Genomic DNA, 23,398 nt, shown 5'->3' with positions numbered 1-23,398 from the left:
GGCAGGCAATAACCATCTTCAGAAGAGAGAATCTAATCATCTCTTCTTGACATTCAATTACATTACCATTGCTGAATCCTCCACTATCAATATCCTGGGGGTAAGGCACCTGGGGGCTATCATCGATCAGAAACTAATCTGGACTGGCCATACAAATACTGTGACTATAAAAGCAGGTCAGAGGCTAGGAATTCTGCGGCGAGTAACTCACCTCCTTACTCCCCTAAGCCTGTCCGCTATTTACAAGGCACAAGTCAGGAGTGTGATGGAATACTCTCCACTTGCCTGGATGAGTGCAGCTCCAACAACACTCAAGAAGTTTGACACCAACCAGGACAAAGCAGCTCACTTGATTGGCACATCATCTACCAGCATTCACTCCCTCTACCATTGACACAGTGGCAGCAGCGTGTAACATCTACAAAATGCACTGCACCAACTATCAAGACTTCTTCAACAGCACCTTCCAAACCCACAACCTCTACTACCTAGAAGGACAAGGGCTGCAGATACATGGGAACACCACCACCTGCAGGTTCTGCTCCAAGCCACGTGGAACTATGATCTCCATTCCTTCACTACCACTGGGTCGAAGGGTCCATAGCCGTGTGGAAAAGGCTGATTTCTTGCTCACCATGTTTAAATTCAAGTTTGTAAAATCTCAATGTGCATCCAATTAAAAATATTTGCATTCATTCATAATTGTTACTTTCATGCATAAATTTGAAGCAGCAATGAATATCATATATCTTGAAAATGTTGAAACTGAAACAAGCAAAGATTCTCTAATGCTTAGTATGTTGTGCAGTTTTAAAGAACCCATTGCTAAAACTCAATCCCCAAGATGGAGACTGAGCACATGACATCTGAGCTCATTCGGAGAAAAGAGAAACAATTGATTAAATATTTTGGGAATGAGGAAACTGTCCAGGTCATTTAAAAGCGAGCAAAATAAGAATAATTGATTGAATAAGAGACGCCTGTAGGCAACCCATCCAGACAGCCATTGTTAGTTTTTTTTTCAAGCTGAGCATCATTGCCATTGTAGCAGAGCCCACCTAAACTGGCAAGCACGGGAAATCCCTTTGTCTCCAAGTGAACGCCGACACCATCTTAACATTCAGAAACCTCTTAAAGTAGAACCTATACTTTTAAAAATTTAACCATGGACCAGAATTCAACACTTCCAAATCAATTCAGACTAATCCAAGGCCCAGATCAATCACATAATTGGGGACTTTTGAGGAAAGGATTCCTAAGGTACAGCAACTCTTCAGAAGCAGAGCGGGTTAACACATTGCATTAATCGGCAGGCCTGATTGTGGATTACATTATTGCACAATAGGGAGTTGATGAATCATCTCCAAAATTTGAAGAGGTAGTAAAATCATTCAACATTTAATTTAATCTAAGAAGCAATAAAACACTGGAAAGAGCTGAATTCAATAAGAGAATCCAACAACCTGGGGAACCAGCCGATTCATTCATCAATGATCTTTACAGGATGGCAGAAGTTTGTGAATATGGAGATTTAAAATCTGAACCCAAAGGCAGATTAGTGGTAGAAGTAGCAGACGATGTACTCTCTGACCTCCTGCAAACAAAGGAAGATCTAACCCTGAAAAAGGCAATCCAAGTATTTAGATAGCCAGAACTCAGTGAGCAGTACAGGACCATTTTAAGGGGAGAGAATAAAATGTGGTGCAAAGGACAACTCTCAGTCCAGCTAGTTAAGCTGCAAAGTTACAGAGACACTATGGGCAGGATTTTACTTTCATCGGCGGGTGCACGCCTGACCCGATCGGATGTAAAATGATGCACAATGACATCAGGCGAGCATCCTGACATCATCGCACACTCTAGCGATCTTTTGGTCGGCAGGTACGCACGAGAATCAGCAGCGTGGCTGTCGACAATAAAGAGGCCTATTAAGGCCCTTAAGTAAGTAATTAATTTGTACTTTTCACTGCCCGCTCAAGCGTTCGGAAAAAACAACTTCATTTTAAACATGTCTTTCTTCATGTGGCTGAGTCACATGTGGGGACATGGTTACATCATCGTTTAAATATTTATTTTTGTTTCTCCAATTCTTCAGCTCCCTGACGCAGTTGTGTGCCCTCTGGGAGCTTTTAGCGTGCGCTCCCGCGCATATGCACAGTCTTCCGTGCTCGCACACCTCCTGCCCTCACCCCGGTTGCGCTGAGTGTTTCAGCGTGGCTTTCAAGTTGGCTGGCCGATCGCGGGCGGTGGACCTTTTCCCAGCCGCTCCCAGTCCCACCTGCTGCGCCCACACGACGAATGGAAAATCCTGGCCCATAAGTTAGGAAAGCAATACCCGAACAGGCCAGCAGATTGACCATGCCAGCGCTGTGGAGCAAAGCACCCTCACAGCCAAGATCAATGTCCTGCAAGTTCAGCTCAATCCTTCCAATTCAACAGGATTAGACACATTGCAAACTGCAGAAGGCAAAAACTCTGAAATGCACAGAAGGCCTAATGAAGATCCATGACGTCGAGACTGCAAACCCAAAAGACTCTCAGCCGTGCTTCCTGGATGAGGTCAAAGATCTTTGTTTCTCATTTTGGAGTGCAGACATTCTGTCAATAGCCGTCTGACAAATTTTAAATTAGATACAAGAGCCAGCGTAACAGTCCTGTCAAAGAACTGTGGCTGAAAGATCTCTAGCTTTGAACATGAACACAGTTCTGTCGAAGGGTCATGAGGACTCGAAACGTCAACTCTTTTCTTCTCCGCCGATGCTGCCAGACCTGCTGAGTTTTTCCAGGTAATTCTGTTTTTGTTTTGGATTTCCAGCATCCGCAGTTTTTTTGTTTTTTACACCTCTTTACATGCCTGGTGGAATCCAACTTCCAGTCACTGACATAATCTTGGAACAACTAAGGTATGATGGAAAACAGATCTCAAGCTGATGTACTTCATCCATAACCAGCCTTTCTCCCTCCTGAGTATAGATGCCAGCATAGCCTTGGATCTCCTCAAAATGGCAGATGATACCAAGACAATCATTGTTATTAACCAAACAGAGCTGCATGTTCCCAAGTACTCAAGCAAAAAAGAATATCCTGACTGGGACTTCAGCTGTGAACTGTCTTCTCTCTTTGTGGAGCAGGTTTGTCCATTCTCATTGCGGGTCCCAGAAAATTCTCAATGTTCAGACCAGCCAACCACCCAGGAGGGAACCACTACGCCGCCAGTGGAAGAGGTGAAAGAGTGTGATCATCAGCCCGAGGAAGCTCAATCTCTGGCCCCAACAATGATTCAGCAGGTCAACGCTGCAACCACTGTGCTAATGCTGCAACTCCCAGCCAGCATGCCAAAGCCACAAGAGATGCTGGAACCTGGTCACAGCGAAAAGCAGAGATGAACGTACACTAAACCTTATTCTCATCACAGAAATCTTTTTCTTCAGCCACACAGGGCATCAAGCTGACCCACATGACGATGGAAAAAGTGAAAGAAGTGGCAAGGAGACAAGCATAATGGTCTCCCACACTGCAAGGAACAAGTTAGAGTAGCAGCAACCACTGATCACTGCATCAACCGAATGCGGTTCAAAATGAAGGAAAGGAAGATAAGAATGAAAAAGTACCCAGGTGCCAATTCAACCTCCAAACCAACAGGAAGAAGCCGTAAAGAATGGAGCCTACCACTCCTCCAACAGAACTGCACACAAGAAATGGAACAGTTATAAGGCCTCCAGGCCGCTTGAACCTTTATAATGGAAGGAAGTCATTGATGAAGCAGCTGGAGATGGCTGGGCCTAGGTCACTACCCTGAGGAGCTCCTGCAGTGATGTCCAGGAACTAGATGATTGATCTCCAACAACTACAACCACCTTTCTTTGTGCTAGGTATGACTCCAACCAGTGGAGAATTTTCCCCCTGATTCCTATTGACTTTAGTTTTGCTAGGGCTCCTTGATGCCACACAAAAAATGCTGTTTTGATGCCAACGGCAGTCGTTTTCACCTCATCTCTGGAGCTCAGCTCTTTTGTCCAAGTTTGGACCAAAGTTGTAATGCTGTGAGTGGCTGAGTGGCCTGGTGGAACCCAAACTAAGCATCAGTGAGCAGGTTATTGCTGACTTCGTGCCGTTTTGATAGCTATGCATATATGAATAAAGATCCTTTGGCAAAAACACTCACAGCTATTGTTGCAATTCCAATCATACTCCCTGTATTCAAGTTAGAAATGGTAGGAAGCAAAAATAAAATGGATAAGAAGAAATAATGAACATAAATGTAAAAGGTCTTTTTTTGGGCTGGGGTTAATTGTCGTTGCTGATGGCTTATTTTCACACCAATTAAATTAAAGCAAAGAATGATGATGCACTCCAGAATATTACTCTGTGGACGGATAAGAAAATGGGTTCTTTCTTCATGCACTTTTACGGATCCTGGTGGTATGAAAATATAGTCATGCGCTACTATTCAATAGGTGACTCATTTTGACCAAAAAGAAATTCATTGACTGCCAGTTGATACTTAAACTTTCTATATTACATTTTTTAAACAGCCTCGGGTGTTCAGCATTTGATTATTATAAATCAGGACATTTTAATATCAAAAATAATTCGCTTTCATTTTAACATAATTGTGTCATTGTTTTATTGAATAAGTACTTTCAATACCATAACCCCACCCTAAATCAAAATGCTATTTTTCCCCCATTAGCCAGATCATTTCTCTGAACTAAATCTTTAAGTACAGTGTCTCATTGTTCTCCTTCAAGCTACTGGATTTCAAAGAGGTTAATCAATTGCTATTTAATCTACATTCACCTGCATGGCATATAGATTGCTCAGATTCAGCCAATAATTTTAGAACTCAAGTCAACCATGAAAGGAGATCTAATTCCATTCTGCTCAAAGACCACTATTATCTATTGCACTGAAGCCAATTTGAACATTGCTGTGACTAAGTGTTTCATTGTTATGTGCATGCCATTAAGTCCAACTCCAACAACAACTACATGTACAAGCAAACAAAAGCAGCTGACCACGTACCCACACACCTTGGCAGAGGTGCACTCCACACACGACGGCCACCTCCAAGACATGTGATCTGGGATGCACCTTCCAGACGGTAACCAGGAGTACAGGAAAAAGTTAGAGAATCGCCAATCCCAAAAGATGTCCCTATACGTTTGCCAAATGTTGGATTTCCTGGGTCTTCACAGGGCTCCAAGTTGTATTCTGCCAATATCACCACAGATGTGTGTTAGGAAGCATAATTTTTTTAAAAATCAATGAAGAAAGCTACCTGTAAGTTTACACATCATTAAGGTCTGAACTGGACTATTTTAAAGAGTTGTATTTAATTTAACAAATGGAAAATGCCGCAAATGTCTGACCATTGGCACTTGAAATTAAGATGTGTTAATATTTCAGGTTTGACCCCTCATCAGAATTGGATGAATAATCTCAAGCAAACTAAAAAGGAGAGAACAATTGGTAAAAGTCAAGAGTTTAAATATCCTAATTACTTTCAGCACTTCCTATTTTCATTTCTCATATACAATTTATTTCTCTCCAGTGCTAAACTTAAAATTAACTACTTTCATATTCAGACTTATTTTATTTACTAATTAATATTTTACATCTTCTCACCTGAAAATGTAATATTAAATCCTTCATATGATATTGAAAAGTCTGAAATGAAGCGTAGCTGAGCCTTGAAATTTCCATACAGGCCAGCATTAATTGGTGCAAGAAGTTCTGAGCCAGTCAGCCGTGCTAGAGGCTGAGTAAAGCTGCCATTCTCTGTGATTAGAAAGTAGTCATGATGATCCTCCAGGTGAAATGTGTGAAAGGTGAACTGTACACCTACAAAAAAAATGGAATGAGTTAAAAAAAAGTCACATTCAAATCTCATTATTGGCTTACAGTCAGGCACGAATCACCGATCTATTTTCTTTTATGGAACAGGTGCTCACGCAAATTAAAGCTCCCTCACGTGAAGATAATTATTTTTACAACAACCCCTGTTGCACCGTCTACCACAACTACACTGGATTTAGAAAGTAATTTATCAATGGATTGATTAGAATTTATACAGAAATTCATTTGTATTAAAAATCCGCTGAAACAGCACTGCCAATATCTTCTAAAAGCATAATAAATGAATGGCCAATGTATATTTTAAAGGTCACTTATAGGCCAGATGAACACTCACTATGTGACACTTGACACTGAGGAATTAACAAGCCATAAATAGGGGCATCTTACAAAGGAATAGTAATGGGAAAAGCGTCATAACTGTTAAAAAATCTAAATAATTCCATTCCCCAGTCATGTAAACAAAATACAAAGCATAAGCTAAATGCATCTGACTTGTGCTTGTGAAAGTTAATTTGTGAAAGTTGGATTTGAAAATGTTTATCCTTTGAAACAAGGTGCAGAGGCAGTTGATCCTGACAAGTTTCTTCCCCACTGAGATCCCCAGAATTCAATAATCTGTTATCAAAAGAAGAGTAATGTCCATCCAGTCCCTGTGGTACACCGATCACATACATTGTCCGATCTGAGCTGTCTTCTAGCCTTTATCTTGTTTCAGCTTTTCTCTTCCTCATCATTTCTTTGATAAGCTAAACTTCAATAATCCACTCTTGTAATCCAGATGCACAGATTTACAAGGCCCTGAGATAATCATATTATAGAAGCAATGAAATATGGCTCTGGACAACCACTGAAAAATATACGCAGCGGCGGGGGCTGGTGGTGGTTGGGGGGAGAATTTCAAAGCGAGTGGGTACATGTGTTTGGGTGCAGGTGGGGAGGTTAAATCCTGGAAAAAAAGCAAGCAGGTCTGGGAGCCTCCTCCTACCCATCAACATCCACATTGCATGCACCCCTCAAGAGAGGTGTGTTATCAATTTCAAAATGTTAATCACACAATTACAGAGGTGTTTACATGGCTTTTGGAATTTAACTGTGGTCCACGTGTTTTCTAGGGCTTCCTGCAGCACGCTAGTAAAAGCAAAGTGAGAACACAATGACAAATAAGGAGATGAAGACATGACAGGGAAAGCACTGACACTTCACAGCTGCTTTCTGCCCTGCTTTGTGAAAGGCTTTGTTCTCTGTACTTATGCTGAAAGGTTACTTTTACAACTTTGTCAGCATTGCTCAGAAATAAAACAGAAATTTACCAATCCAGCATGGTATAACATAACTATGTGCAGACCCTAGTACAAATACAATCTTGGCTCTTTCTCTTCCTAGCACTTCTATGTGGGTTCAGAGGTAGAGAGAGACTGCTCAGGCCTCTTCTTTGACCGCTGGCCTACTCTGGGTTTTGAAGTCCGTAAGGGTCCTGCCAAAGACTGCTCCACCTGGAAGGGCAGACTCGGCCACCAGGACACGAGGCAACATGTAGAGTACTGACAAATGATCCTGCTAAATTTCCTTTGTTGTGTGCTGCCTGTTTATGTCAATACAAAGTACCTTTATGTATTTCTAGTGGATAGCTTGTGAGTGGCTTACATGGCACCATCTCAACTGCATGCTTAGAGGGAACATTAGTACTGACTAGAAGGGGCAGCTTGGGTGAGAAATGGAAGTGCTTTGAGCCATATCTTCACTTCCTTGTCCCCTTGTGTCATCCCTCTCCTGGCCCATCCACACTCACCTGCCAGCAGTGGACTGGAGTAGACTGCTGTAGATCAGTGGGGTAATGAAAGGCCAAGACTATCATTCACCCTATTTAAGGTAGCATTCAGAGTGCAAGCCGTTAATGATGACTTGAATGGTGCATTTGATGCACCACTCCTTTCTTGGGCCAAGACATCATTGAAAAGGTCTGTAACATCTTGCCACTCATGCTTGAGATAGACTTCTCCAACTTCTGTACAAGTGTGCACAGTGCAGCTGGAACACCTACTAATACATTGCATGTCCATTGCTGATGCTCCAGAAGCCTGTTTGTCAACTGCAACCCCCCCAAGGTACAGCATTTACATCCAGTTGTGCAGAACTTGGATCATCCCACAACTTCTGACGAAGACACTCTCCACAGCTGTCCTCTCCTTCATCATCTATTCCTGCTCACAAATGTGTCAGTCAGCAGGTCAAAATCCAACTATCTGCCTTGCCTATCCCAACAAAATGTGAGTATCTGTTTTGGTACATGGCCTGCATGAGTCCTATGACAATGTGCCCTCTGAAGAAGGACATCCTCTGAGGATTAGTTATCATCCTCCTGGATCACACCCTGATGGATGCTTGAAGGCCCAGTGGGAGATTAAAGACATGAACCAAAATGATCAAGATAAAAATGTTTTAAGGGATCGTTATACACATGATCATATTACAACTACTGCTGACATCAAGTTAACTTCCCTGGACCTACATGCTCAAATCCTTCCAATCAGATTTCCACTCGTCACAATACTGAAACAACTCTTTATGACTGTGACAAAAGTGAACTTTTCCTCCTCGTCCTTCTCGACCTGTCTGCAGCCTCTGATGCAGTTGACCACACCATACTCCTCCAGCACTGCTCCACCGTCAACCAGCTGGGTGGGTCTGCTCTCACCTGGTTTCATTCTATCTATTCGCAGTTTGAGAATTACTTGCAATGGCTTCTCATCCTGCTCCCATACCATTACCTCTGATGTCCCCCAAGGATCCATTCTTTGCCCCCTCCTATTTTATTATTTACATACTGCCCCTTGGCAACATCATCCGAAAGCACAATTAGTTTTCACTTGTATGCTTAAATAATTTAAGTGAAAAATTCTACAACATGCGATATTTCATGCAAAACTGAACTTGTATGAAGAGTTGCAAAATAATGGGTCAGGAAAAAAAGCCAACCTAATTCACTGAATTGAACGTATTAAAAATTGTAAATGAATAGCATAGAATCTTAATTGCAATTTTCTCCCATTCACAGATCTTTAAATGTGTCAGGAAAAGTGGATATAACTGTCAAATAATAAACATGGGGAATGCTAGGCTTTATGAATAAAGGCAGAGTGTACAAAAAGAAGGAAGTTTATGATAAGCCTTTACAAATCTTTTTCAACCGCTGCAGTCCATGTGGTGTAGGTACACACACAGTGCTGTTAGGAAGGGAGTTCCAGGGCTTTGGCCTAGTGACAATGAAGGAACGGCGATATATTTCCAAGTCAGAATGGTGAGTGACTTGGAGGGGAACTTCCAGGTGGTGGTATTCCCATTTGTCTGCTGGCCTTGTCCTTCTAGATGGTAGCGGTCGTGGGTTTGGAAGGTGCTATCGAAGGAGCCTTGGTGAGTTCCTGCAGTGCATCTTGTAGATGGTACACTCTGCTGCCACTCTGCGTCGGTGGTGAAGGGAGTGAATGTTTGTGGATGGGCTGCCAATCAAGCAGACTGCTTTGTCCTGGATGGTGTCACATTTCTTGAGTGTTGTGGGTGCTGCACTCATCCAAGCAAGTTGGAAGTGTTCCATCATATTCCTGCCTTGTGCCTTGTAGGTGGTGGACAGGCTTTGAGGAGTAACGAGGTGGGTTACTCAGTGCACGAATCCTAGCTCCTGACCTGCTCTTGTAGCCAGAGTTTTTATATAGCTAGTCCAGTTCAGTTCCTGGTTGATGGTAACCCCCAAGGTATTGATAGTGGGGGATTCAGTGTTGATAATGCCATTGAACATCAAGGGGCAATGGTTGGATTCTCTCTTGTTGGAGGTGGTCATTGCCTGACTGACACTTGTGTGGCGCAAGTGTTGCTTGCCACTTGTCAGCCCAAGCCTGAATATTGTCCAGGTCTTGCTGCATTTGGCCATGGACTGCTTCAGTATCTGAGGAGTCGCGAATGGTGCTGAACATTGTGCAATCACCAGCAAACATCCTGACTTCTGACTTTATGATGGAAGGAAGGTCATTGATGAAGCAGTTGCAGATGGTTGGGCCGAGGACATTACCCTGAGGAACTTCTGCAGTGATGTCTTGGAGCTAAGATGACTGACCTCCAACAACCACAACCATATTCTTTTGTGCCAGGTATGATTCCAACCAGTGGAGAGTTTTCCCCCTGATTCCCATCGACACCAGTTTTGCTCAGGCTCCTTGATGCCATACTCCGTCAAATGCAGCCTTGATGTCAAGGGCAGTCACTCTCACTCCACCTCTGGAGCTCAGCGCTTTTGTCCATGTTTGAATCAAGGCTGTAATGAGGTCAGGAGCTAAATGGCCCTGGCAGAAGCCAAACTGAGCATCAACGAGCAGGTTATTGCTAAGCAAATGCCACTTGATAGCAATGTTGATGACCCCTTTCATCAGTTTACTGATGATCAAGAGTAGACTGATGGGGCGCTAATTGGCCGGGTTGGATTTGTCCGGCTTTTTGTGTACACGATATACCTGGACAATTTTCCACATAGCCGGGCAGATGCCAGTGTTGTAGCAGCACTGGAACAGCTTGGCTAGGGGCACAGCAAGTTCTGGAGCACAAGTCTTCAGTTCTATTGCTGGAATATTGTCAGGGCCCATAGCCTTTGCTATGGCACTATCCAGTGCATTCAGCCTTTCTTTGACATCATGTGGAGTGAATTGCATTGGCTTAAGACTGGCATCTGTGATGCTGGGGACCTTTGGGGGAGGCCGAGTTGGATCATCCACTCGGCACTTTTGGATGAAGATTGTAGCAAATGCTTCAACCTTATCTTTTGCACTAATGTGCTGGGCTCCTTCATCATTGAGGATGGGGATATTTGTGGAGCCTCCTCCTCCAGTGAGTTGTTTAATTGTTCACCACCATTCATGACTGGATGCCGCAGGATTGCAGAGCTTAGACTTGATCCGTTGGTTGTGGGATCACTTAGCCCTGTCTATCACTTGCTGCTTATGCTGCTTGGCACGCAGTAGTTCTGTATTATAGCTCCACCAGGTTGACACCTCATTTTTAGGTATGCCTGGTGCTGCTCCTGGCATGCCCTCCTGCACTCTTCATTGAACCAGGGTGATCCCCTGGCTTGATAACAATGGTAATGGGGGATATGTCGGGCCATGAGGTTACAGATTGTGTTTGAGTACAATTCTGCTGTTGCTGATGGCCCACAGCACCTCATGGATTCCCAGTCTTGATTTGCTAGATCTGTTCGAAATCTATCCCAAAAAGCACGGTGGTGGTGCCACACAACACGATGGAGGATATCCTCAATGTGAAGATGGGACTTGGTCTCCACAAGGACCGTGCGGTCATCACTCCTACCGATACTGTCATGGACAGATACAGCTGCAGCAGGCAGGTTGGTGAGGATGAGGTCAAGTATGTTTTTCCCTCACTACCTGCCGCAGACCCAATCTAGCAGCTACGTCATTTAGGACGCGGCCAGCTCGATCAATAGTGGTGCTACTGAGCCACTCTTGGTGGTGGACATTGAAGTCCGCCACCCAGAGTACATTCTGCACCCTTGTTGCCTTCAGTGCTTCCTCCAAGTGATGTTCAACATGGAGGAGCACTGATTCATCAGCTGAGGGAGGGCGGTACATGGTAATCAGCAGCAGGTTTCCATGCCCATGTTTGACCTGATGCATGCGACTTCATGGGATCCAGAGTCCATGTTGAGGATTCCCAGGGCAACTCCCTCCTGGCTGTATACCACTGTGCCACCACCTCTGCTGGGCCCATCCTGCTGGTGGGACAGGACATACCAGGGATGATGATGGTGGTGTCTGTGACATTACCTGAAAGGTATGATGACTATGTCAGGTCGTTGCTTTACTAGTGTGTGAGACAGCTCTCCCATTTTTGGCATTAGCCCCCAGATGTTAGTAATGAGGACTTTGCAGGTCAACAGGGCCATTGTCATTTCCGGTGCCTAGCTCGATGTCAGGTGGTCCATTGGGTTTCATTCCATTTTTGTGACTTTGTAGCAGTTTGTTACAACTGAGTGGCTTGTTAGGCCATTTCAGAGGGCATTTAAAAATCAAACACATTGCTGTGGATCTGGAGTCACGTGTAGGCCATACTAGGTAAGGATGACAGATTTCCTTCCCTAAAGGACATTAGTGAACCAGATGGATTTTTACAACAATAGACAATGGTTCCATGGTCATCATTAGACTTTTAATTCCAGATTTTTACTGAATTCAAATTCCACCGTGATTCAAACCCAGGTCTCCAGAGCATTACCCTGGGTCTCTGGATTACTAGTCTAGCAACAATACCACCAAACCATCGCCTCCCCCTAGTCTAACTTTGGCTATATTTTAGGAAGGATGTCAAGGACATGGAGAAGATGCACAGGAGATTTACAGTTGAGAGATTTCAGTTATGTAGTAAGATAAGAGAAGTCGAGATTTTCTCTTTAGAACCAAGAAGGTTAAGGGGACATTTGATCGAGATCCAAAATTATGAAGGTTGATCCTACCACTGGTAGGAATATTGCTAACCAGAGGACACGTTTAAGATGATTGGCAAAAGAACCGAAGGGGAGATGAGAATTTTATTTTATGCTTCAAGTTCTGTTCCAGAAAACACTGCCTGAAAGGGTGATGAAAGCAGATTCAATATTAACATTCAAGGACAATTAAATATTGTCTTGAAAATAAACACTTGCAGGGCTATGATGAAAGATCAAGGGAGTTGGACTAATTGGATAACTCTTTCAAAGATCCGGTACAGGCAAAATGGGCTGAATGTCCTTCGGGGCTGTTTGATGCTATGATTCTAATATATTTTATTTAAAATAAAGACTGCAAAATGCAATAACAGTGAATTGTTTTTGTATGTTGTGCAACACTAGTGGCATACATGTTTCTTGTATTTTGCTGCACATTTGCCCATTGTCTGTTGTTGGTACATCCTGCTGCTAACTACTTTCCTTGATGAAGGAGTCATGCTGCTGGATGGCTGCATAATCAGCTTTGATGTTACAGATGTACAGAAGGTCCATTATCATTATCTGTGACTAACACTGATGAGCCTGCACCACGGTGAGAGGTCTCTAGTACTGTAGTTGTTACATGCTTCTCGCTACGTCACCTATGCAGGTCTGCATAGAGGCACAGAATTACTGTTGAAATTAGCTCCTGCTGCTTGAACTGTGTAACTGCACTGTGACTGCTGATGGATAAAATTCCTACACAATAGATACTAATCTATGTGAGCACAAAACAATGGGTATCCATAAGGTTTCAGAATCCCTCCATGTTTGCCTGTAGCAGTTCTCTAAGTATTGTACTGTACTGCTGTACTGTACTTACTGTACCTGAAGCTACCACTATAAGTGCTAGTAATGTTACCATGTTCATAAAGAAAGACAGCAATGCAGATAACTGTTTCTTCCTGACTTTGTTGCTGGGAATGCATATCTGTGTTTTGACTCTGCTCAAAGCACTTCAACTCCTGAGCCCTTGCCTCATTTACCCCCCTCTCCCCCAGTCAGAGCTCCACATGCTACCTTCTGCCCCAAAGACTGAGACCACCACTACACAAGACAACGTGGTAGGCAGGGTCCTTACGGGCTTCAAAACCCAGAGGACGTTAGCCAAGAGCAAATGAGCTGTAGAGCATGGAGACGAGAAAGCCGTCTGTCGTTTTACTGAAGCCAAAAGAGCTGCACCAGGTGAAATAACAGGAATAGGAAGATGAATGATTTGTATTTGCACAAAGATAGTTATTTGGGTGTTAAATACTGTGTCAAATTGTCACTTTTCTGTTTTATTTATTGCATTAAGTTTATTGTATTTTAAACTCCATCCTTCCCATTTTCCCTGCCACCTGCCATCTGACCTTCAGGTTTTTGAAAATTGGTATGATAACAGTTAAAGAAAAATAATTTATGTCTGGAGAGGAATGATTTGTTGATGGCATGACTGATTTGTACTGAGGACTAGCGGGCCACAGTTGGTTCAGAATTGGTGTGCCAGATCACTGCACTGCCTCAGATTAACTGAAACATGGCTACATCAGTGCGGCCTATAAGTACCCCTGGAAAATAATTGTGTGGCTGCAGGTGACCTCACCACATCAAACTCCTCCCCCTGTTTGCTTCTCCTCTTTCTCCTCTGAAGATGCAGTGCACTTATTGTCTTCCTCCTCCTGGAGCTCTAGTCCTCTCAGCTGAGCAATGCTGTGTAGCAGACCACTACCATTCTGGAAATCCTGGCTGGCGCATACTGAAGGGTGCCTCAGGCCAGGCACTTGAATTGCATCTTTAGCATCCCAAATGCTCACTCAATGACCACTCTTGTGCTCATGTGGCTTCTGTTGTTTCTTTCCTGGCCATCAGCGGTGTAGGGCTCTTCACAGGTGTCATCAGCCATATCTACAGAGGGTAGTGCTCCCCAAGGAGCCATCTGTTGACTCCGCTTCAAGGTATGAACATTTGTGGCAGGCTTGACTGGTGCAGGATAAATGATTTGTCCAGTTTACTGGGCAGTTTGTACAAAGATGCGTGATGTCCTTTTGTTGGTTACACATCAGCTGAACACTGATGGAGTGGAATTCCTTTCAGTTGATGAAAGGTACTGGGTGATCTGGGTACATTGATTGCCACATATGTGCAATCTATGTTTCTCTGGATTTGTGGGATCAGACACGGTGGTAAATCCAAGCTCATCCTGAGTGACCTTATCAGTGACAAAGCGTACATAAATACTGAAGAATGCATTTGGGTGAAAAGTCAACAGGTTCCTGCTGGCTCCTCAACATGCCAACAGTTTCAACTGCCATGTGCACAGAAACCCAAGCATGTTGACAGGTTAAAATGTCCTCTAGATTTGGACTAATCAGTAGATAACCAGTACATGTCTAGTTAACTTTAGAACTACGTGCCAAGGGGAAACAGAAGGAATTCTAATCCAACAGAGGATTGTCTGAAATATTGAGACACCAATTTCTTCCATATACAATAAGGCCTGGTATGTTTGGAAATTAGCTTGAAGTTTAAGCAAGAGTAATGCTGCATCACATGGCAAAATGTATTGTCTCTGAAATCAGGTATGTGAATGATCTGAATCAGATTCCTTCATAATTGATGATGATTCTGATTAATTTCTACCTGGGCTGGAGCCACTTTTCCATCCTACTTTACCATCTAAATCCAATTCAGTACATTGTGCCTCCCAAAATAGTTTATTTTTATTCTTTCACAGGTTGTGGACATTGCTGGCTAGGCCAACATTTAATGCCCATCTCTAATTGCCCTTGAGAAAATGATGGTGAGCCACCTTCTTGAGCTGCTGCATGCCATATGGTGTAGGTACACCCACAGTGCTGTTAGGGAGTTCTAGGATTTTGACCCTGGGATAGTGAAAGAATGGTAATATAGTTCCAAGTCAGGATGGCATGTGGCTTGGAGAGGAACTTGCAGGTGTTGGTGTTCCCATGCACCTGCTGCCCTTGTCCTTTGAGGTGATAGAGTTTACGAGTTTGGAAGGTGCTGTCAAAGGAATCTTGATGAGTTGCTGCAGTGCATTTTGTAAATGGTACCCTCTGCTGCCACTGTGTGTCAATGGTGGAGGGAATGAACGTTTAAGGTTGTGGATGGGGTGCCAATCCCTGGATGGTGTCAAGCTTATTGAATGTTGTTGGAGCTGCAATCATCCAGCCAAGTGTGGAGTATTCCATCACACTCCTGACTTGTGCCTTGTAACTGATGGACAGGCTTTGGGGAGTCAGGAGGTAAGTTACTCACCACAGAATTCCCAGCTTCCACAAACCTGCTTTTGTAGCCATGGTATTTATATGGCTGGTCCAGTTCAGTTTCTGGTCAATAGCAATGCCCAGAATATTGATAGAGGAGGATTTAATGATGGTAATGCCATTGAATGTCAAGGGCAGATGGATAGATTCTCTCTTGTTGAAGATGGTTATTGCCTGGCACTTGTGTGGCAAGAATGTTTCATGCCAGCCATCAGCCCAAGCCTGGATGTTGTCCAGGTCTTGTTGCATATGGATATGGACTGCTTTAGTGTCTGAGGAGTCAGAATGGTACTGACCATGGTGCAATCATCAGTGAGCATCTCCACTTCTGACGTTATGATGGAAGGAGGGTCATTGATGAAGCAGCTGATGATGGTGGGGCTAGGAAACTACCCTGAGGAACTCTTGCAGTGATGTCCTGGTACTGAGATGATTGACCACCAACAACCATAACCAACTTCCTTTGTGCTAAGTATGACTCCAACCAGTGGAGAGTTTTTTCTCTTACTTGCATTGACACCAGTTTTGCTAGAGCTCCTTGATGTTACACTTGGTAAAATGCTGCTTTGATGTCAAGGGCAGTCACTCTCTCCTCACCTCTGGAGTTCAGCTTGTTTGCCCATGTATAGACCAAGGCTGTAATGAAGTCAGGAGCTGTGTGGCCTTGGCAGAACCCAAACTGAGTTTTATTGAGCAAGTTATTGCTGAGTAAGTGCCACTTGATAACACCGTTGATGACACTTTCCATCACTTTGCTGATGATGGAGTAGACTGATGAGGCGGTAATTGGCCTGTTTGGTTTGTCCTACTTTTTGTGGGCTGGACATAGCTGGGCAATTCTCCAGATATCCAGGTGTACGCCAATGTTGTAGCTGTACTGGAACAGCTTGGCTGGTTCCGGCTAATTCCGTAGCACAAGCCTTCAGTGCCATTAAGCTGGATTAATCAGAATATTATTATAATGTTAAGAGGCAGTTATTATTTTCACTGACTACATTTAAAAATAAACTTTCTTCACTTCGCTCACTGAAACCAGTGTGTTGCTGATTGAGTTAATGTCATATTTTCAGATCACAGGTGACCTGGTTCATCTCAAATAATTGTCATTTCCAGATTCCTTTCAACTCAAAATTGACTGCATGACTAGAATATGATTAGGCAGATTATAGGCAGGAACAAGTAAAATCCTCATATATACAATTCATTACCTTTACCATGAGAAACCTCCACAGTCCAAGTACAATTTAATGAATTTGGATAGAAGTCAGGGTAACCAGGTGATAAAATAGTGCCAGTGGGTCCGCGAATATCTCCACCACATAGAGCTACAAGGGAAAAAAGAAAATCAAAATTAAAGTGGAAAATTTAAGATCTTTGGATTATTTGCAATACTATGCAAGGAAAAAATGCTTATAATCCACAAAAGCATCCAAGTCAAACACTATATAAATTATATTTGCACTTCAATTGTAATCATGGTCTTGGTATTTCTTGTCATTACCACATTACCCATTTACAACTCTCATACTTTTCTATGGGGAATCTGCTACAATGAGTCAAACATGATTACTGCAGTACTTAAATTCCCAGGTGCTTTTCATTTCCACTAAATTAGATGTAATGTGAGCAGTCCAGCTCATTCAAACCACTCAAGCCTTCCTGAACACTGATTATGCATAGGAATTACTCCCAGTAAATTAGTTTGGGAATTATTGTAAACTGTGCTACTCTAGCCCTATCAGACAGATGTCTCTTCAGAGTAGACTGAGTTCGAGAATATAGAATTATGTCCAATACAATAACATTACAATCAAAAGGGGAAAATGCAAACTATCCTTTGATTCAGACTGTTAGGCATATGTACAATTAAAGATACAGATAGTGAAATACAAAGGCAATAAGCCTTTTAGCGATACATTTGCTCCTCAATGAGCAGCTGTGGGTGCACAGCTTGTAATGGAGGTAGAAAATCCTCAACTGTTATTAGTTACAGTGAAAAGAAACAAATACTGTTGCTGTTTGCGCAAACACGTTAGTGTGGCCATATTTAATGACTCGTGCAGCCTGCAACAGATGTTGTGAAATATATCTAATAAAAACAGAAAATGCTAGAAATACTCAGCAGATCAGGTAGCATCTCTGGAGAGCAACAGAGTTAATATTTCAGGTCATGATGACCCTTTGTCAGAAGCCAGGGAAAGTTAGAAATATAATGAGTTTTTGAGCTACTGGGAAGGGCGGTGGGGGGGGGGGGGGGGGGGGGGGGGGGGGGGGGGGGCGGTGGTGGGTGCAGTGGGGGGAAGTGAAAGAACATAAGGGAAAATCTCATAGGATGGAGGGCAGGAGGATTAAATGACGAAAGGTTACATGGGGGAGAATTTTCCCCCTGTCGGTGGGGGTTGTGTGGGGCAGGCGTGGACCAGATTGGCGCCCCCATCGGGTCCGCGCCGCTATTCCACGTGGATGGGCCAATTAAGGCCAGCCCAGCGTGACATTCACCTAGAAGCACTGAGCGCTCCCTGTGCGGGTGGTGTGTTTCCCTGAGTTGGGGTCTGCACTCTTTCGTGCATGTGAAATTTTAATAAAGAAAATTTAAAAAAATTAAAACATGTCTCCTTATGTGCGACCTCTGGCCATTAATTGACTAATCCTTCAAAATTATGTAGGCTGACTGTTGCCAACATAGTGTGGGGTCGGGACCCAGATTTGATCTCAATTTCGCGTGCTGACCCTTAATTGAAAACCCTACCCCACCATGAGCAAAGAAATGAGTGATTGGACAACTGATCTAAAATGACACATTTCTTTGTTATTGATGCTGTAGTTACAATCAAATGCAAGTAATCCAGGCTGTCATCAGTTAAATATTCTGTTGGCCAGGGCTTGTTCTTCTTAAAGGTGAATATGTTGTCAGCAGATTTGTTCAAGAAATATCATAACACTTTTTTAAAATTCTACATGGACAGTTATGAAATTAGTTCATATATTGGCATTTATTGCAGAATGGTGATGGAAAGCTGAAATCACTTATTCAAAAAAGTGCAGAATAGGTTGTGAACTTCTAATCATTTATTCAACATTATTATGCCTCAGGTAGCCAGAAGACATTCAATAATTAATGAATGAACCAGAGGGAATTATTTTCATTAGTGCCCTCAATCAACTTCCTGAATCTACTGTTTTATGCAAAGCATGGCTGGAGGATGGCAGAAAGCAAATTAAGACTTTGTGTAGAAATGACAGAGTTTTAATTAGATCCCTGTCCAAAACAAGGCATGTTCGCTTTTACTTTCTCCTCTTTAAAAAATTAAAATTTCAATGTAACATTTTGGAATAAATTTCCAGCAAAAACAAATTGTGCAAAGCTTTTCAATACTCAATGAAGGAAAGGGAGAAGATTAGAGTTGACTATTTTGGGAAAGCCATCATAAGCCACATCCTAACTGACTCATAATGGAAAGATGTATTTCAATGGACAAAACTTTGGCACGATCAACAAAATGCAAAACAGTGTAAATGAAGGAATTCAGCAATGCATTCATGATTATTTATCTTTACAGAGGGTGTAAATAAATACAAGCATCAGTCACTTTCTCAGTGAATTACCAGGCAAATGATCATTTACTCAGCCATGCAGATATTGTGGTAATCTACAAAGACAAGCACTCAGGCTGGTCTTTATCCACATTGTTTTTATTCCCTTCAAAAGCTGTTGCCACCTTCAGTTAGAAAGGTCGGTAAGCAGAATACAGCGAACTCAAAATTTCCCATTTTCTCTGAAGTCAGGCTCCCCAATATTTTCAATCTTTTTCTTCAATCTGGCTACTATCATGTGTTGGGTCTTGTGGATCCTCATCACATGACTGTTGTAAGTGGTGGCTGAGTTGGTACTATACAGAGTTGATCAGCAGATACTTCTTAGGCAAAAAACATTGGGCAGCATTTTCTGCCTTCAGGTGGGTGGGCCCAACCCAATCTCTAGTGGGCAGGAAGCCGATCCCCGCCGAAGAAGCAGGCCCCGCTGCCATTTTACATGGGTGGGCCAATTAAGGCCCACCCAGCATGACATCCGCCGGGAAGCACTATGTGCTCCTTGTGTGGGCGGGGGGGGGATCCCTAAAATCGAGAGTGCACTCTTTCGCACATGGGCACGAAAGAGCACACATCTCCCTGAGGCTAAGTGCAGCCTCACAGAGATCGCTTCCACTTTTAAAACTATTAAAAATGGGGAAAATAAAAATCCCTTACATGTCCCCTCATGTGACAATGTCACTTAAGTTGGGACATGTTCATAATTTACAGAACAACTTTATTACAATTTTTAAAACCCGTCATAAAACCTCGTCCCGCCAGTGGATGAGGTTTCATGTTTTTTCTATTCCTCACCGGGGCTCCTGATCGATCCACCAGCCTTAAGGTTGGACGGGCAGGTCCTTTAATTGGTTAAATGATCCTGTCAATGGCCTCAAGTGGCCATTGACGGGTCAGCGGGCCCATAGCTGATTTTGCTGCACCCCCCGCCTTCCTGAAAATTTAAATGGGGCAGGGTGACATCAGGGGTTCTGCCCAACTTCATCCCACATAATTTTATGCGTTGGCGAGTGGGCCCTGCCTCCTGCTCTGCTGACGGCAAAATTCTACCCATTCTGTTTATTTACAAAGGTACTCAGCAGCAATTCATGTGTGCTTTCACTTCAAAGCCTTTCTTCATACTACTGATGACCAACTACAGAGGTAGTTCCGTGCTACTCTTCTATTGGTTACTCAAGATCATGTGATCTTCCTTAATAGCATTCTTCTGAAAGGTATATTACACATTACATAAAACCATAATTACCACATCCCTCCCCCTTTACTCAGAAATACATTTTATTTACAAGTACAATTTTCTCAAGATAGCAAATATCTACATTGGTAGGTAATTTCCAAGCACAGTCTTTCTGGGGATTTCCATATGTGTGTAGAACGTCTTAGCTCTACGACTTCAGATGCTTTGTCAGGCACCTCCTTTTCTGGAGTTGTCTGAACATCAGGTGCTTTGGCAGATCTGTATTCTCAACTCTTGCAGGTACATCAGACATATCTGTATTGTGTTGAGTTCTCTCAACAGGAAATGTTGACCTGGTTATGAACACTGGTGGAATCATTTCTTGGTGATTTGTTTCTCTCTTCCTAAGATGATCCACATGTCTCCATATGACTTGGCCTTTCACCTTCACGTGGTAAGATAGAGGTCTAGTCACTACATTTATTTTACACGGTAACCACTTTGGTCCTTCTCCAAAGTTCTTCACATATACTGTCCCTCCCATGGTAAATTTTCTCTCATGACTATGCCAATCATGTATAGTTTTTGACTTCCCTGACTCCTTCTCACCTTCCCCTCCAAATTTGGTATTATTAAGCTCAATCTCATGCTGAGACAGTGTGTCATTAATAATTCTGCAGGTGTGACACTTGTTGTTGTATGAGGGGAGGTCCTATAATGAAAAAGAAAGCGTGCTAGCTTGGTTGCAAGGGAATCTCCAGTTAACTTTTTCTGCCTGCCTTGAAGGTTTGAATTGCACTTTTAGCCAGTCCAGTTGAGGAAGGGTGGTACAGTGAAGTTTTTACATGAATGATACACAAACCGTTGAAACTCAGCACTTGTGAATGCCATGCCATTATCAGATACGACCACTTCTGGTAATCCATTAATGGCAAAACTTTGATGTAACTTCTCAATTGTAGCAGCAGACGGTGGTGATTTCACCTCATATATGACCATCCATTTTGAGTGGGCAACATCAATGTGCAGAAACATTGTTCCCATGAAAAGTCCCACATAGTCAATGTATAATCGTATCCATGGCCTTCCTGGTTACTCCCAAGGGTGTAACGGAGCTGTTGAAAGTAACTTTTGCGGTTGCTGACATTGCACACAATTCTTCACTAAACTCTATTTGTCAATCCATCCCAGGCCACCATAGATAGCTGCATGCTATGGAAATCATTCAGGATATTCCTGGATGGGCACTGTGTAGTTCAATTAACAATGGCTCCCTTCCCTTCGGAGGAACTATCACTCATGCTCCCCACAATAAGATGCCATCCTGGCTGTTTATTTCATGTCTTCTGTTGAGGTGCAGTTTCATTTCATCAGATACAGGCACTTGAGACCAACCATGAAACACTTGTTCTCGTGCTTGAGATAGGATTGGGTTAAAACTTGTCCGGTGGCGGCGATGAATCTAAGAAATTTAACAATAAAAGAAGTTCCTGGGATGTCCTCATCATTTTCTTGTAAAGGCCAAGTAAGTGCATCGGCATTTGCAATTTAATTTCCAGGCCTATGTACAAAAGTGTACTTGTATGCTGCCATGATTAAAGCCTTATTTGCGTTTCTGTATTTTCTTTCCATGTGCCTTCTGCTTTCAAGCACTGACTTTAATCTTGGCCATCTTTTTGACTTCAATATTGGCCAGACTACTCTCAGATGTAAGCTCAACTTGAGTGAACTCATTGGTTGAGTCTTCCAAAATGTCATTATCTGACTGATTCTGAAAAAATTCTGCAACTTTTGCTTTCAAAGCCTCTTTGGTTTCATTTAACTGATTCTTCAGTTCTTCCATCTCATTTTTGTATTTGTTTGCTGCCTCCTGGAAAATTGAGCATTGTTGTGTCTTTTCTGCCAACTCATTCTTCAGTTTATTCAGAGAAGTGCTGAATTATTTTTGTTTCTTTTCATACTTTTTAAGAGGTACAAACTTGGACCTGTGGGAATCTTGTAGTGTGTGAAGGTTTTTCAACAGGTTTTCTTTCTCCTTTCGGAGGTTGCTCACCTCAGCTTGAACTCTGTCATTAAGCATGGTCTCTTTCAGTTCCTTCTGCTGTTCTACCATGTTTTGGCTTAAGATAGCCTGCTTTTCTACAGGTTGTTGAGCCCTCACACGCTCCTTTTCAAAAACAGGAACTTTTCCAGCTTCCTTTCGGAATCTCAGTGGCCAATCAAGGTTGAATTCCCTTAGCCAGTTTAGCACTAGGAGGCTTGGTCCTCTGCTTCTCAATACCAATATTGGTAGCTTTGCTGATTGGCTTCCGTAATGGACAGTCACTCTGCTCATGCCTTTGACATGAATGTTTTCGCCCATGTATGTTTTTAGTTTGGCATCAGTTTCTTCTAAATGTAATTGATGTTCACCATTATTCAGATATCTGAAGGTATGTTCCCCAATTGCTGTAGTGGAAATTCCTGTGTTCACTTCCATTCAAACAGGTCTGCCATTTACTTTCACTGTTACATATATTGGTTCTGTCTTTCCAACCTTCAAATTAAACAACAAATAAATATCTGAATTTGTAGCCTCAGGCTCTTCTACATTATAGATATTACGGGGTTTTCTGTTTTGTTTGAAAATCTACCTGACTCTTTCCTTGCACTGTCTCATTATGTGTCCATTTCTATGACAATAAAAGCATGCAATTTTTTAAACTTCCAATCATTAAAAGATTGTTTTTTTCCACTGCTATTGAAATTATTCCATGCTAGGTCATTTTTTTCTCATCTTTCAGCTAGCGGGGGCTGATTCCCGCTTTTTGGCAGAGTTTTGTATTTTTGCGCCCTTTTTGGCTGTGTGGAGGACAGCACCATTTTGCCAGACAGCCTGATGTGGAGGACAGCACCATTTTGCACTCCCTGTATGACTTTTGAATTCCTCACTGTGCTTTCCATGGCCAGTGCTATCTCTAGAGCTTTCTTAAAATCCAA

General features: G+C 42.7%; 1 protein-coding gene across 1 annotated transcript in view; it reads right to left on the bottom strand.

Moving 5' to 3' along the window:
* The window catches only part of csmd3b (CUB and Sushi multiple domains 3b), a 2,092,226-nt gene that overhangs the window by 537,523 nt on the left and 1,531,305 nt on the right, over positions 1-23,398 (bottom strand). The window contains exons 19-21 of the mRNA XM_041189252.1: positions 16,860-16,976; positions 5,629-5,844; positions 5,026-5,214 (exon numbers count right to left, since the gene is read on the bottom strand). Coding sequence (XP_041045186.1) covers positions 5,026-5,214; positions 5,629-5,844; positions 16,860-16,976 — 522 coding nt within the window. The remainder of the gene's footprint in view (positions 1-5,025; positions 5,215-5,628; positions 5,845-16,859; positions 16,977-23,398) is intronic.

This window comes from Carcharodon carcharias, chromosome 6, assembly GCF_017639515.1.
Source record: "Carcharodon carcharias isolate sCarCar2 chromosome 6, sCarCar2.pri, whole genome shotgun sequence".
NCBI lineage: Eukaryota > Metazoa > Chordata > Chondrichthyes > Lamniformes > Lamnidae > Carcharodon > Carcharodon carcharias.
This window is presented reverse-complemented; position numbering and strand designations above follow the sequence as displayed.